Source organism: Paracoccidioides brasiliensis (assembly GCF_000150735.1).
Source record: "Paracoccidioides brasiliensis Pb18 unplaced genomic scaffold supercont2.18, whole genome shotgun sequence".
Classification (NCBI taxonomy): Eukaryota; Fungi; Ascomycota; class Eurotiomycetes; order Onygenales; family Ajellomycetaceae; genus Paracoccidioides; species Paracoccidioides brasiliensis.
In genome coordinates, this window is record NW_011371375.1 from 73,556 (window position 1) to 86,997 (window position 13,442).

Genomic DNA, 13,442 nt, shown 5'->3' on the forward strand with positions numbered 1-13,442 from the left:
TTCATGCACCTCCTTAATAATAGAAGAGGATTTGTATAATCCAAAACAATACGGTCAACTCTGCTTCTTTTGTCATCCAAACTCCAAACCAATAATGTAAAACTCAATAAAGAGTGGACTCTAACGAGCCCCACATCCATGTATATATATTGCAAAGAGCTAGTGCTAGAAACCATGTACACAGTTTCGTCTAAAAATGAACAGGATTCTCACTTCCAACGTAATCAAAAATCTATTTCAAAAAACCCAACAAAATGAAAACAAGGTATATTGCTCCCCGTCCTCTTTCCTCCATTAACAGTATAAATCCACCACTCAACCAATCTCCAACCCTTTCGTCTTCCCGTACGCACCACCCCTCTCCCTCCTCAACTCCAGCGCACGCTTATACGGTGGCGCCGTAGGAGGCTGCACGGGATCGAGACTCACATATCCCGGGGGCAGCTCGTAGGACGCATCTGCATCCCATGAGGATAGGTCGCCGCAGGCTATGAAGGGTGGTATCCACCGTGTGGGATGAGGGGCGGTGGGGATGGTTGTTGTGGATGTGGATGTCGCTGCACCGCCGAACAGGGGATTGGAGAGGAGGTGCATGCCATGTCGTTCCTCTGATGTTGATGCTGGCTGTGAAGTTGGAGTTGTAACGTCATTGCCAGCACTAGTTACGGGTGGAATGAAACCCTCACAGACTACAAACGCCTCCAGACTGCTAGCCCGACTACTCCGCGGCTTCGCGACGGATACTCTTTCGAACACGGTCTTCAGCTGTGCGTAGATCAAATCTACATCGCGGCCACGGAAGATCTTGGCAACAAATTTGCCACCGGGACGTAGCACGCCTATCGCTAGGTTTAGCGCAGCGTAGAGGAGTTGAGATTGGATGTAGATGTCTAGATCATGGAGGCCGGTTACGTCGGGGGCGCCGTCCGAGAGGACGAGGTCGACAGGGTGCGGGGGCGGGTGGTGGTGTGGCATATTTCCGGTGGTGGTAGTAGTGGTAAGATCGCTGATAACGGCGTAATCATCCGGATCGAGCGCTTTTAGAAGTAAGGGGATGGTGGAAGGGTGGGTGATGTCTGCTTTCAGAGTGGTGATGCCTTCAAGCGGAGTCATGGGCTGGAGGTCAATAGCGACGATTTTTACATTTTTGCGCGGTTTGAGGACCTGCTCTTCCTCTTTCTCTTCCTCTCCCTCAGCTTCCCGCTTGTGCTCCTCCCTTTTAGCATTTTCCAGCTTCCGCACCTCACTGCATTCCCTCCGCCGCTTTTCCTCCCATGCGCGACGTCCAAAACTCTCGCCCTTGATCAGCACACGGCTTAGAACCTGACTCCAACTCCCTGGCGCAGCACACAGGTCGACCACGCGCGTCACGCTGTCTGGATCTGAGTGTGCGAAGAGGTCGAATTGCTCGTCTATCTGGATCAGCTTGAAGGCAGAGCGTGCGCGCCAGTTCTGCTCTTTGGCGAGCCTATAGTAGGCGTCTCGCTTGTCCTTGGAGGATTTTCCCATATTTAGTGCTCTACAGAAGGGAGGGTGTTAGTGTATCCCTTGCTTGCCTGCGTTACCTCACTTTCTGTCGTCGAGCGTCATGTTCAATGTGCGCAGTTTATATGTTAAGACGCATGTAAGTTTGAATAGCTAGGTTTGATTATATATAGTTACATATTTATTATAGTTAACTATGTTGTATTTTTTTTTTCCTTTTTTTTAGGTGGGGAAAATGTCACTGCGGAATTTAGAGCTAAAGTTTTTTGCTTTTTGAGCTCAGGCATTGAACATTGCCCCCGACCAACTAATTAAATAACCACCGCCATAAAATATAGAGACAAACGGGTGAATGATAAGCGGTTATACTGGGTTGACTCTGGGGTTAGCTACACGATTTCCTCTTGGCTGTAGCTATATACACACAAGAGATTTGTCTGATATGGCTATAAAACGAGAACGAGAGTTGCGGGATGCGTCGCTCAAGTCCAAAAAGCGCCAGCGAGTTCAGGTTTCCGGAGACGAGACAGAAGTCGTTGGGATCGACGACCTTGACTGGAAAGAGGTCGCATTGCCAGACCGACTAGATGACGCAGAGGGATTTTTTGGCCTGGAGGAAATCGAGGGAGTTGACATCGTGCGACCGGCGGGACAGGGACAGATCAAGTTTAAGGTGAGAGAATCAGCGATTGTTTCTGGAATGCTGTGTACAATATCTTGTGGGAATCTAGCTAATGTATCTCATTTCCTAACTGTATAGGCGGCAAAAAATAAAGTGAAGAAAACCGCTGACAGAAGCATATCGTCGAATGCGGAGGATGAGGCCGATGAGTGGAGCAGATTCTCTGATTCTGCTGGACCGGGACAGGATGTAGAGGATGTATACAACGACGAGGGAAAGCAAATACAAAAAGACGAAACGAGGGAGAAGAAGAAAGTGAAGAAAAGTAATAAAGATCGAGCAGATGAGCCGAGAGAAAAGAAGAGACTGAAGCTGAAGGAAGCAAAAGGCAAGAATAACAAAAAACATGCTCCCAGAACAGACGTTCAACCAGGCATGTCGTTTGACGCCCTCAATGAAGAGGATGACCAGGAAGATGTTGATGTTTCAGCATGGGAGCCTCTGGGTATCTCCGCTGAGCTGCAGACAAGTCTTGCGAAGCTGAAGTTCGCAAAGCCAACCCCAATACAGTCTGCCTGTATACCGGTGATAGCTGCAGGCCACGATGTCGTTGGGAAAGCACCTACTGGCTCCGGAAAGACACTTGCATTTGTTATTCCTATTTTAGAGTACCATTTGGAGAACAATCGTGATGAACCAATTCAAAATACTGGTTCTGATTCTTCGAGAAAACATCCTATTGCTCTGATCCTGTCACCCACGAGAGAACTAGCGCACCAAATATCAAAGCACCTCACCGCATTCATTAGCAATGCCCCAAACATCAATGCAAGAATTGCTTTGCTGACTGGTGGTCTCTCCGTTCAAAAACAACATCGTCTCCTCGCTAATGCGGACATCGTTATCGGAACGCCGGGGAGGCTCTGGGATGTTATTAGCAATGGGCAGGGCTTAATACGGAAGTTTCAAAGCATCAAATTCCTTGTGGTTGACGAAGCTGATCGGCTACTTAGTGAAGGGCATTTCAAGGAGGTGGAGGAGATACTGACTGCTCTTGATCGCAAGGAGATAAATGATGGAGTGGAAGAGTCTGATTCTGATTCCGAGAGTGAACGTGCTAACATCAAGTCATTCCCGCGGCAAACATTGGTTTTCTCTGCGACTTTCCATCGGGGCCTACAGCAGAAGCTGGCCGGAAAAAGTCGTTTCATTGACGGGGGTCTACTCGACAACAAGGAGTCGATGGAGTATCTGCTCGAAAAGCTCAACTTCAGAGAAGAAAAGCCGAAATTCATTGACGTGAATCCCGTTTCTCAGATGGCCGAAAACCTCAAGGAAGGTCTTGTAGAATGTCCGGCCATGGAAAAGGTAATAGAACCCAATGATCATATTCTATCCAGAACTACGCAATCGCACCTTTTCAGGAAACTATAACTTAACTCCACAAAACAGGATCTATACCTCTACACACTCATGCTCTATCACTTGAACTATCGCACATTAGTATTCACCAACTCCATCTCCGCCGTCCGTCGCCTAACGTCTTTCCTGCAAAACCTCAACCTCCCCGCCCTCTCCCTGCACTCCTCCATGGCCCAAAAAGCCCGCCTTCGCTCCGTCGAGCGCTTCTCCTCCCCATCCTCCATCCTCGTGGCAACCGACGTCGCCGCACGCGGCCTCGATATCAAAGGCATTGACCTAATCATCCACTACCACGTCCCTCGCACCGCAGATACATACGTCCATCGATCCGGCCGCACAGCCCGCGCCTCAGCCTCGGGAAAATCCATCCTCCTCTGCGCCCCCGAGGAAATCGTCGGTGTGGCGCGCTTAGCTGCTAAAGTCCACACCTCCAATCTGGTCACTTCGTCGAAGCGTCTGCCCTTGCACTCTGTGGATTTGGACCGCCATGTGATTGCCCGTGTGCGTCCGCGCGTGGCCCTGGCTAAAAAAATTACAGAACATACACTTGCGAAGGAGAAGCTGTTGTCAGAGGATGACTGGCTGCGCTCCGCGGCGGAGGATCTGGGTGTTGATTATGATAGTGAAGAGTTTGCAGAGCAGGCTAAGGGGAAGGGGAAGGTGAGGGGCAGAGGAGATGGGAGGGAGGCGAGGGAAAAGGTTGTGGGTAGTTTGACTAAGGCGGAGGTTGCGGGGCTTAGGGCGCAGCTGAAGGATTTATTGTCGAAGAGGGTTAATATGGGTGTTAGTGAGAGATATTTGACGGCCGGGAGAGTGGATATTGAGGCGTTGTTGGCGGAAGAGGGAAATAACGCGTTTTTGGGACAGGTTGGGGAGCTGGAATTTTAGAGACTTGGTTTTTCCCTTGTTCTACTGTGAGTAGTGTGTAGATATCTTGAATGGTCATGCCCATTGAAGCATTAATTTTTGTTCTTGGATAGTGCGTTGGAGCATTATCTTCACTTTGTTTTACCCCCTGTTAGTGGACTCACGTATCCAATCTCTCGGGGCCCCTGGGTATGGAATCCTGACAGGAAAAGTGAAATTATACATAAACTGTCTGGGATCGTTCCAAAGAGAAGTTATTTATGGTAAGTAACTTGCTATTCATTGTTGCCCAGTGATGCCCCCTGCCATTCATACATTGAACGAAACAATGTTTAACTACCTCATACCCACCAGTAGGTTAGAGATGAGATGAGGGGTTGTCATATAGGTAGAGCTCCCTCACTAACTGGCTCAAGGAAAACACCTTACAGAGAACTATGGACATAAACTAGAGTAGGTATATAAACCTCATCTTTGATGATTCCTTATTAAATATGTTTCAACCAACTATAACATCCTGACCCGAGAGATATAAGATAAGAGAAACTTTGAGACCCCATAATGCGCAATGGTAATGTTTGGAATAGGATACAGATTAAGTGAGGGTATGAAGGAAGGGTTGCAATGGAAAATTGGATGGCTGGTAGCGCCAGCTCGCATTCATGGGGGGAATAAGTTGTGAGACTTTCCTTGGAGGAACGGAGAGGGGAAAGAAGGTGTCCAACTGGGTAATAAAAGTAGCCTAACGTATGAAGAAGTAGGAAATCAAACATCTCGCCTTCACACATGAACGAATTAGCTACAAAGTCCATGTGACCAATTTTGACCCTATTTAAAAGGTGTTGATTCTGACCAAGGAAGTCCAGATTCCTCGGGACTTGGAGTATGCACTGCGTTCCTGTCTCCAAACGGGTTGTCCTCGTTATCTTCCTCCTCGTCAGTGTCCTCGTCTTCGCTCTGACTTTGTAATTCTCTTTGCTTTCCCTGAGGCACCGACAACCGCGGGTTGTAGTAAAGGTTATCAGGTTTAGCAGGCCGTGGAGGCCGTGGAGGCTTTGTGGTGGCACCAAGAGTCAGTGCAGAAAGTTCATCGCTTGTACCCCTATTTGGATTCATAGTTTCTTCTAACCAAGCTTCGCTATCACTGTCACTATCGTCATCGACGCTCTTATCTAGAACTTCAAAGGTCATGAGGGCATTTATCAGTTCATCATTAGCGTGAATGAGACTGCCAAGGAAATCATCGCTGTTGACATGGTGGATGTATCTTAATATTTGCCGCCGCAGATCCTTGCACTTTTCAAACTGACTCATTACCTCCGGATCCTCGCTTACGCGATGATGCTCGCGATTGACCAATTTCAGTGCATTCATGAAGTTTGTGCTTGCCATGGATGAGGATGCAATTGTTTGCAGAATTTCTGGCCGCTCTTTCTCTAGATTGAATGGCATTCCACGGTGAGATGTGTCCTCTGATGTCTTGGACAGGCTTGGCCGGCCTGTTTTGGAGAACCTCGACGATGTGGGGGATGATAATAGAGTGACTGGGCCATTTCCAGCCGTAATAGATACAGAATGGCCTATAGGGGTGTCTGGCTGCAATTCTGTTTCTTTGAGAACTTTCGATTGTTGTTGCTTCATGGGTTTTTTCCGTTGGGGTAGCTGCCTGTGGAGGTTGGCAATTCGTTCCATGCCAGAAACCCCTTTGAAGGAGGAATACCACTGCAGGAACATTTGCCTGCATTTTTCTTTTACTTCAGGGTCTGAAACTGGATCTGTGGCGGCTACGCGGAGCCGCTCTAACAGTGGCTCATCTGTGAAACCTCGGAGATATCTTTCCCCAGCATTCTGGATGAGAAAGTCTAAAATTGTCAGAGCTCGTAGCTGGCGATGCACAGACCCATATTTCCTATAGCAGAGTTAGTATTAGCGGGAGAACTAGCTGACTAGGATTTAACATACAATTTTTTCCGCAGGGCTCGACTGGCCTCGCTCGGACCACTAGCTTGAAGCCGGATCACTTCGATCAGGTCTACAATTCCGCTAGAATCGTCAACTTCATACTGCTCACTGGTGAGTCTATCGATTTGAACAGTGATGGCCGAATACGGCTTTTTCTGTTTATAGCCGAAAAGCATGTTATTAGCTGCAAGGTGGTAGGAAGGAGAAATGGACACACAAGCAAGAAGGCACATAGAAAAATGGAAATATGGGGGATTAAAGCTCTACTCATACATGGCTAGATATGCATGACTGAGAAAATGAAAATAGACCCCATGGCAGGCAGATCCTTTTGAAGCGCCGTGGTATTACATTTATGAAAGGACATTCCCCCCGTGAGAAGTGAAAGAAGGCCTCCCTGTCACTGGGGCAAATAAGAACCGAAAGGGGAATTGGAAACAAAGAGAGAAACCTACGGATCCGGAGAACATGACGGGTTTGGTTAATGAAGGGGGTACGGGTTGAGGAGGGATGTTAATTCACTGCCCGAGTTTGTCAGACACCTTAAGCAGGGTAATGTTTAGTCTTAAAGGGGCTATGATGAGATAAAAACTCACAAGTAATCACAAGTAATCACTAGCATATGTGGTTTTAAGTTAGAGGTCTGCAGAAGCGTAACTCACTGCAGGGCTGATATGCAAGCAAAGCGGGAGCCTGAGCTAGACTTGAGCGGAGGAGGGAGGACGGGTGGGCGGTTCGTAGTCTGATCGTCCTGTTCTGGTCCTCTGGATAAAGAACAAGCTGGAGTGAAGAAACTGATCAATTATAGTTGCACACAGACAAAGAAATATTAGTGCAGGGGACAGGAATTGGGCGCGGTTTTGGGAGTTGTCAAGCCCAACGGAGTTGAACCCCGCATTTCACAATCAGCGGCCAACTAAAGAAACATACGTGTGGCGTCCGGCGAACAAAACAAAAAGCGGATCAATGGATAGCATTTCCTGGAAAAACAAGTATGGACCCTTTGAATTCCTCGAAATCCGAGATATATGTATACATCCAGCGAGCCGCCGCGCTGTTTATCCTGATCGGGAAAAGATGAAGTTATCCCATAATAATATGGATGAGTGGATATCCTGATCAGGTCTAGTGCGGGGGAAGTGGTCCGAGATCGGAAACACGTGATGTTTTGTTGGCTCAGCGGAATCAAGGAGGTAACTTGGAGATGTAGTTTTAATCCAGTTGACTAGTTAATATATTCTTATATATTCGATATGTATTTTCGTCTATGAAGGATAAATCTTCCCAATTGAGAAAACCAAGTCCGTCATCTAGATATATCTGTGTCCATTTTATTGTATAGATCTCCCTTCTCATCCTGGCGACCACTATTGCAGCAAGACTCGGACACCGTCTCTTTCTCAGGCATATGTTCGGTTCCCCTCTATCCCTCCAACAATCTCCGGTAGTCAATATGTCCTACCAACAAGAGCTCTACGTGGCAGAACTAGCAGTACAGAGAGCCACTCTGTTCACGCAGAAAGTGTTCCGCGAAAAGACAAAAGGCACCCTATCCAAGGATGACAAGTCCCCTGTCACGAAGGGCGATTTTGGTGCACAGGCTTTGATTATCCAGGCTATTCGCAAGAATTTCCCAGACGATGAGATTGTTGCGGAGGAGGAAGCGACTGCCCTCAGAGGAGACAAGCCATTGAGCAATGAAATTTGGGGTCTGCTCAAAGATATTAGGCTAGCTGATGAGGAAAGTGAGAAGGTTCTTGGTGGACCATTGCAGAGTGAGGAGGATATGCTGGACATCCTCGACCAGGGGAAAAGTGCTGGAGGACCAAAGGGGAGGATATGGGCTTTGGATCCCATTGACGGCACAAAGGGGTTTCTCCGTGGGGGCCAATATGCTGTGTGCCTCGGCTTGATTGTGGATGGGGACGTTAAAGTAGGAGTCATCGGTTGCCCCAATTTGCCAGTGTCTGACTCCGCGCCGATCCCCGTAGATCTCGAGAACGCTCAGCAAAGCGGCGAGGAGAGCGGGGTACTATTTTCTGCAATACTTGGTAAGGGAGCCTCGAGCCGCCCCTTGTCTGAAGGGAAATTGCAAAAGAGCAAATCTATCTTGATGAAACCAGTGTCAGATATTACACAGGCTTCACTTTGTGAAAGTGTTGAGGCAGCGCATTCCGCACAAGATGATACCGCTGCTGTGGCTAAGATGCTAGGGATCAGTGGCACACCTGTGCGGTTGGATTCGCAAGCTAAATACTGCTCCATCGCTCGAGGGTCTGGCGATATTTACCTTAGACTGCCCACGAGAAAGGATTATCAAGAGAAGATTTGGGACCATGCTGCAGGGGACTTGTTAGTCCGCGAGGCTGGAGGAATGGCGACCGATATCCACGGCAACAGACTTAACTTTGGCAAAGGGAGAACGTTGGCTGACAACAAGGGGATCGTTGCCGCCCCGAAGGCTATCCATGACCAATTGCTTAACGCCGTGCAGAAAGTGCTGAAATTGAAATAAAGGATACCATGTAAATATATTTATTTTTTTCAAGAGGATGGCAGACAAGGAGATAAGCCATTTAAGTGTGATGAAAACGAAGAAGATAAGAGAACAATGGCTATTTTACAGAGGTATGGAAAATAAAACCAAAAAGAAGTGGATATACAAAAACCACAGCAAAGATATGAAAACAAGAGAGCCAAATCACTTGATCTTCTTCGCCTTCAACTTGATTGTCTCGCCGTTCACGAATATACCCTTTCCCTTGTAAGGCTCTGGTTTTCGCCATGCTCGAATCTCCGCCGCAAACTGTGTCACAACCTGCTTGTCGGCTCCCTCTAGAAGGATGGTAGTGGGTTGAGGTGTCCTAGCTTTGACTCCCTGAGGGATGCCTAGCTCAATTGGATGCGCATATCCAACTTTCAGCGAGACGTACTCTTGGCCGGGATATTTTGGCTCAGGAATCGTAACGGCCTTGGGTTCGATCATTGCCCTAAATCCAACTCCAACAAAGTTGATAATGCAAGTGTGGCCCTCCGAAACTCCTAGTATGTGGTTCTTCAAGTGTTGTCTTATGGTTCCTGTGGGCAAAAAATGTTAGGGAAAGGCGGGCTGCCATGTACAGAATGTTGGGAATAGTGAATAGATTCGCATACCCCACATAGCACGCTGACGTTTAATTTTGGGGTTTTGAACCTCAACGCTCGCTTTTCGAGATGTCGGGTCAAAATTGAGAGTCGAAAATGATGGCAGGGTCAATGTCAGGGAACCTAGAATAATTGCTGTCTCGTCAGTGAGTGTCCTGGATTGCCGCTGACTAGAAATATTGATTGCATACCTAAAGGCCCAGTAACCTCTACCGCGGTAGTTGGGATATCCTTCCCCGGTCGCACAGTTGAATTCTTAGCTACCGGAAGCTCGATAAAATTTAGCGAAACTTCAGATGGGATTGACAACGGCGCAGCGCCAATTCGCGATTGTGCGGCCGTTGAAGTCGAAAACTGCTTGGAGTTATTATGAGGGAGAGAGAAGGCGGGGAGAATAAAAGCTGGCAAGTAATTGGTCCTCATGGACTCCTCGAGGAGCTGCCTATAGCAGCTCCTTGACATTGCCCAGTTCATCTTGTTGTTGCTGCACTGCCCGTTATCGCAAATGCGTTTATTTAAAGGTCTGGGGAATAAATGTGACCTCAACGTAACACGTGATATGTCGCGTTATATAAGCCAAAACCTAAATTCAACTTCAATTCGACGCGGTCCCCTTTCTTAATGCCTTGCGTCAGTGTCGCAAGATTCTATCTCAAAACAACTCCCGTTGAAGATGTCTTGCTTTGTTGATTTCGGGATTCATAGCAACCTGATTTATTCTTACCATGGCTATTAACCATTGACCTTTTCATTCGGGACCTGGAATGTCCCTCTCATGATATATAGGCCTGATTAAACCAAAATAGCTTTCATCCAAGATCTGCTTATGAGGCGTTAATTGAGACACTGTATTTCTATTTTACCCATTTCTGGTCTCGATTTTCTTTAATTGAGACCCGAATTTAATCTTTCGTAATTTCCTTTCTTTACCACTTCCCCTTGTTTTCTCTTTTCTCTCGGGGCCAAGATGAGGCTCCAGATACCCGCTACTAGTGCTTTATGCCTGATCGGACTTTTTCTCTTTACAAAGGCCAATTCGCTGAGATTTTTGTCCTCAAAGAAAGGTAAGATAGTGGATCCGGCGTTCTTTGATGTACCACGTTAACTTATCGTTATCCAGACCCAAATTTCTTATCACTCGGTGCGGGCTATGATGAGGCTGATTTGCCGTCTTTACTTAATTCACAAATTACCCAGTACAGTGAAGTGTTTTCTAGTGCTATTGAGCTTCTCAACTCCATGAAGACATCACCTTCCTGTAACCGGATGGCGGCAACTAACCTAATTTTGTCTTGTCAATCAATCCGCGGAGATGACGGTAATCAAAAGGAGGCTCTTTCTGACTCCCTAGATAATGTCAAGTCATTGTTTGCTGCTAGGCTTGCCGTTTGTGAACTTATCGGTGCTGGAGCGACGATTCCAGAACAATGTTCTCCAATTTTCACGTCTCGCAAAACGCATTTGCATCTAGAAGAGGAAAATATAATCCAACTCTCACAGCTGGAACCTTGTCTTATATCTTTAGAATCTCGACCCCAGTGGTGGACGAGTTATAGTAACAGCAGGCAAAATGCAGCTGTCATGTGCCAGGCAGCACGAGCTGAGATTGAGCGTGAAGAGGAGCTAAAGCTGTATAAGAATCTGGCTGACCTCACATCGATTCTAACTGACTCTCTCAACCACACACTTATATCAACAGGAGTGGAGGCTTCTCGGCAGAGGGTATTTTTAGATATCGTGAAAGAAATGCAGGGTAATCTCATGCAGGACCTGGAATATGGATTTTTACGATATCGCGATATATCAGCAAGGGTTGTTGATGACCTTGAAGGGGTGCAAGAGCTAATGTCCCAAACGCGCTCTGATGCCTCCAGCGCGAATAAGGTTTGAAATATCATTACTGTGTCAATGATTCATCCCATTTCTCACTTGCCGTTAGGATCTCCATTCCACAACGAAAACATTACACGGACTGAAACGGATTCTCGATGAAATTCAGCTGGCAACGGAGAGAAGAGCCTCCCAGATGGCTGCGATTGAGAAGAAAAATCACCAGGAGAGCCTAGAACTAGTTTCGTCATTGAGGCAATCTGTTGAGCTTTTAAGCAGCCAACATTTGCGACCAATATTGGAGGGCTTTGGCAATATTTTCTATTCAATGGTATATCCTTAGAGGTCCCCCTCTTTGCATCTTGCTAATTTAATTTCTAGCAAGCCGTGGAGGACCTTATGAGCTCAATGGAAGCCAGACATGACGGCTTGGATGCGGTAAGTCAGTTTGTAAATGCTAACTGAACCGAAGCTAATGGAAACAGCGAATGAAGTCGCTCGAACACATCTTTCAAGAGTTTGAACATACAACTCTGGCGCTACAGCAAATCCAAATGAAGCAGATTCACGATCAAAACTTCTTCCAAAACGACTTAAGAATCTCTCAGGCGCTTCTAAACGACGTCGCCGCTTCAGCAGCAAACCTCCAGACCTCAATTGAGAGCTCCTATGCAGTTTTCCGTAAAATTACTAGTTTCAGCGGGCTAATCACTTCCATATCGTGGTGGATTTTGTCAGTGACTGTGTTTGTCACACTCCTGGTGTTTCATCTCAAGCTGGCTAGAGTCTCACTTTTGAGTCTATGTAAGCATCCGGGCATTGTTTCAGCACAAATAACGAGGCTAATATTATCCCCCAGTATGTGTTGTTGCATTATACTCCTCATGGGTTACCGGTTGGCTTCAAATCATGAGATTTTCTTTTACTCATGCAACACCCCCACCAGCGGATGTCATTTACATTGTTTCCTTCAGCCTTGGGGCCGTCACTGGCGTTTTCTGTTTTCTTTACTTTGCGACGAGGCATCTTTTGCCGCGTAGGCGATATGCCAGCCGGACTTCAAAGCCGGATCTAGCTTGATATCCACGAGTACCACCACAGGACAGGTCGCTGCTGGTCACTATGAGCTATCATACTTTGCATATGCTGCAGACTATAGAGAACTCCATCCTCGGACCTGCTTTCACCCTTTGCTGTCCAAACGCCTTTACCCTCTGACTATCACTCTTTTCCTGCTATCGTCATGCAAATCCACGAAATCTAAATATCTTTGCTACATTTTTACAGCATTGCTATTTGCTTTATTTCCCAATATAATTACTGATGCAGAGTAATTTGTTGAAGACATATATATGATACCATTTACTTTTTAAAGCTGTTGATATTGTTATGCATCTTAATTTCCCCCCTTGTTTTTCATAAAGGGGCCCCCTCCCCTTTCCTCTGTTCTTTTAGACCGCAACGCGATGTTGTTTCAAGATTTAGAGCGTGTATTTATCATGTTATCATTGCTGCTTCCTGTGACATTTATCAGTACACTTATTTTGAACTCTTGTTTCGCAAGGACCCCTCTTGTTCGGCAAGTTCGATTGAACAATGCACACGGCTGATGAACTATTCCTCGAGTTTTATTAGCAAACCTGGCTACAAATACTTCATGTGTCCCACTTCTCTTTCAACACCGTTAGGGCTTTGGGGCCCGCATATCACATGCAACGATAGAGGTACAGCTATACCAATCCAGAGCTGTCAATTTTGGGAATAAAAGCTTAGAACCCTTTATGAGGGTTATCAATTTTCGACGTAGACTCTAATCTTGAGTTGTATTTCAGACAGTAGACAACGGGAATGACATATCTGGTGTACAAGACAATAGTTACTGTCCATGTCTTCAGCAAGAGATGCGAATGCTGTTGCATACACCATCCCGAGGTCAATTATCCTGTTAAAAATAAGGGGAAGCTTTCCACTAGCACCTTGGCCGTTCGACATTTCGCTCCAAGTAGTTTTAATTCCATCTCCCAAGCTTGTTCCCGACGTATATATCACGACCCACCGATGGCGGGAGGTGAAAAACAGCTATTCGACTTTCTGAATATTTGGGTTGAAG

The 13,442-nt window shown here is 46.6% G+C and overlaps 6 protein-coding genes across 6 annotated transcripts; 3 read left to right on the forward strand and 3 right to left on the reverse strand.

The window, feature by feature from the left end:
- Positions 1 to 315: 315 nt before the first annotated feature.
- On the reverse strand, positions 316 to 1,509 carry PADG_08449 (tRNA methyltransferase TRM7; the record flags this gene model as incomplete). The annotated part of the gene is made up of 1 exon (XM_010765501.1): positions 316 to 1,509. One exon carries the CDS (start codon positions 1,507 to 1,509, stop codon positions 316 to 318), a length of 1,194 nt encoding a protein of 397 aa, XP_010763803.1.
- Positions 1,510 to 1,927: 418 nt separating this feature from the next.
- PADG_08450 (ATP-dependent RNA helicase MAK5) lies at positions 1,928 to 4,417 on the forward strand (the record flags this gene model as incomplete). The annotated part of the gene is made up of 3 exons (XM_010765502.1): positions 1,928 to 2,158; positions 2,246 to 3,475; positions 3,560 to 4,417. The coding sequence occupies 3 exons, from the start codon at positions 1,928 to 1,930 to the stop codon at positions 4,415 to 4,417; spliced, it is 2,319 nt and encodes a 772-aa protein (XP_010763804.1).
- An 807-nt stretch (positions 4,418 to 5,224) lies between these two features.
- PADG_08451 (uncharacterized protein) lies at positions 5,225 to 6,534 on the reverse strand (the record flags this gene model as incomplete). The annotated part of the gene is made up of 2 exons (XM_010765474.1): positions 5,225 to 6,305; positions 6,359 to 6,534. 2 exons carry the CDS (start codon positions 6,532 to 6,534, stop codon positions 5,225 to 5,227), a joined length of 1,257 nt encoding a protein of 418 aa, XP_010763776.1.
- Positions 6,535 to 7,811: 1,277 nt separating this feature from the next.
- Positions 7,812 to 8,873, forward strand: PADG_08452 (3'(2'),5'-bisphosphate nucleotidase; the record flags this gene model as incomplete). Its single annotated transcript, XM_010765503.1, has 1 exon — positions 7,812 to 8,873. One exon carries the CDS (start codon positions 7,812 to 7,814, stop codon positions 8,871 to 8,873), a length of 1,062 nt encoding a protein of 353 aa, XP_010763805.1.
- Positions 8,874 to 9,059: 186 nt separating this feature from the next.
- On the reverse strand, positions 9,060 to 9,976 carry PADG_08453 (mitochondrial 54S ribosomal protein YmL16; the record flags this gene model as incomplete). The annotated part of the gene is made up of 3 exons (XM_010765504.1): positions 9,060 to 9,436; positions 9,512 to 9,625; positions 9,694 to 9,976. The coding sequence occupies 3 exons, from the start codon at positions 9,974 to 9,976 to the stop codon at positions 9,060 to 9,062; spliced, it is 774 nt and encodes a 257-aa protein (XP_010763806.1).
- A 493-nt stretch (positions 9,977 to 10,469) lies between these two features.
- On the forward strand, positions 10,470 to 12,412 carry PADG_08454 (uncharacterized protein; the record flags this gene model as incomplete). The annotated part of the gene is made up of 6 exons (XM_010765475.1): positions 10,470 to 10,566; positions 10,623 to 11,386; positions 11,442 to 11,663; positions 11,714 to 11,770; positions 11,818 to 12,136; positions 12,192 to 12,412. The coding sequence occupies 6 exons, from the start codon at positions 10,470 to 10,472 to the stop codon at positions 12,410 to 12,412; spliced, it is 1,680 nt and encodes a 559-aa protein (XP_010763777.1).
- Between the last annotated feature and the right edge of the window lie 1,030 nt (positions 12,413 to 13,442).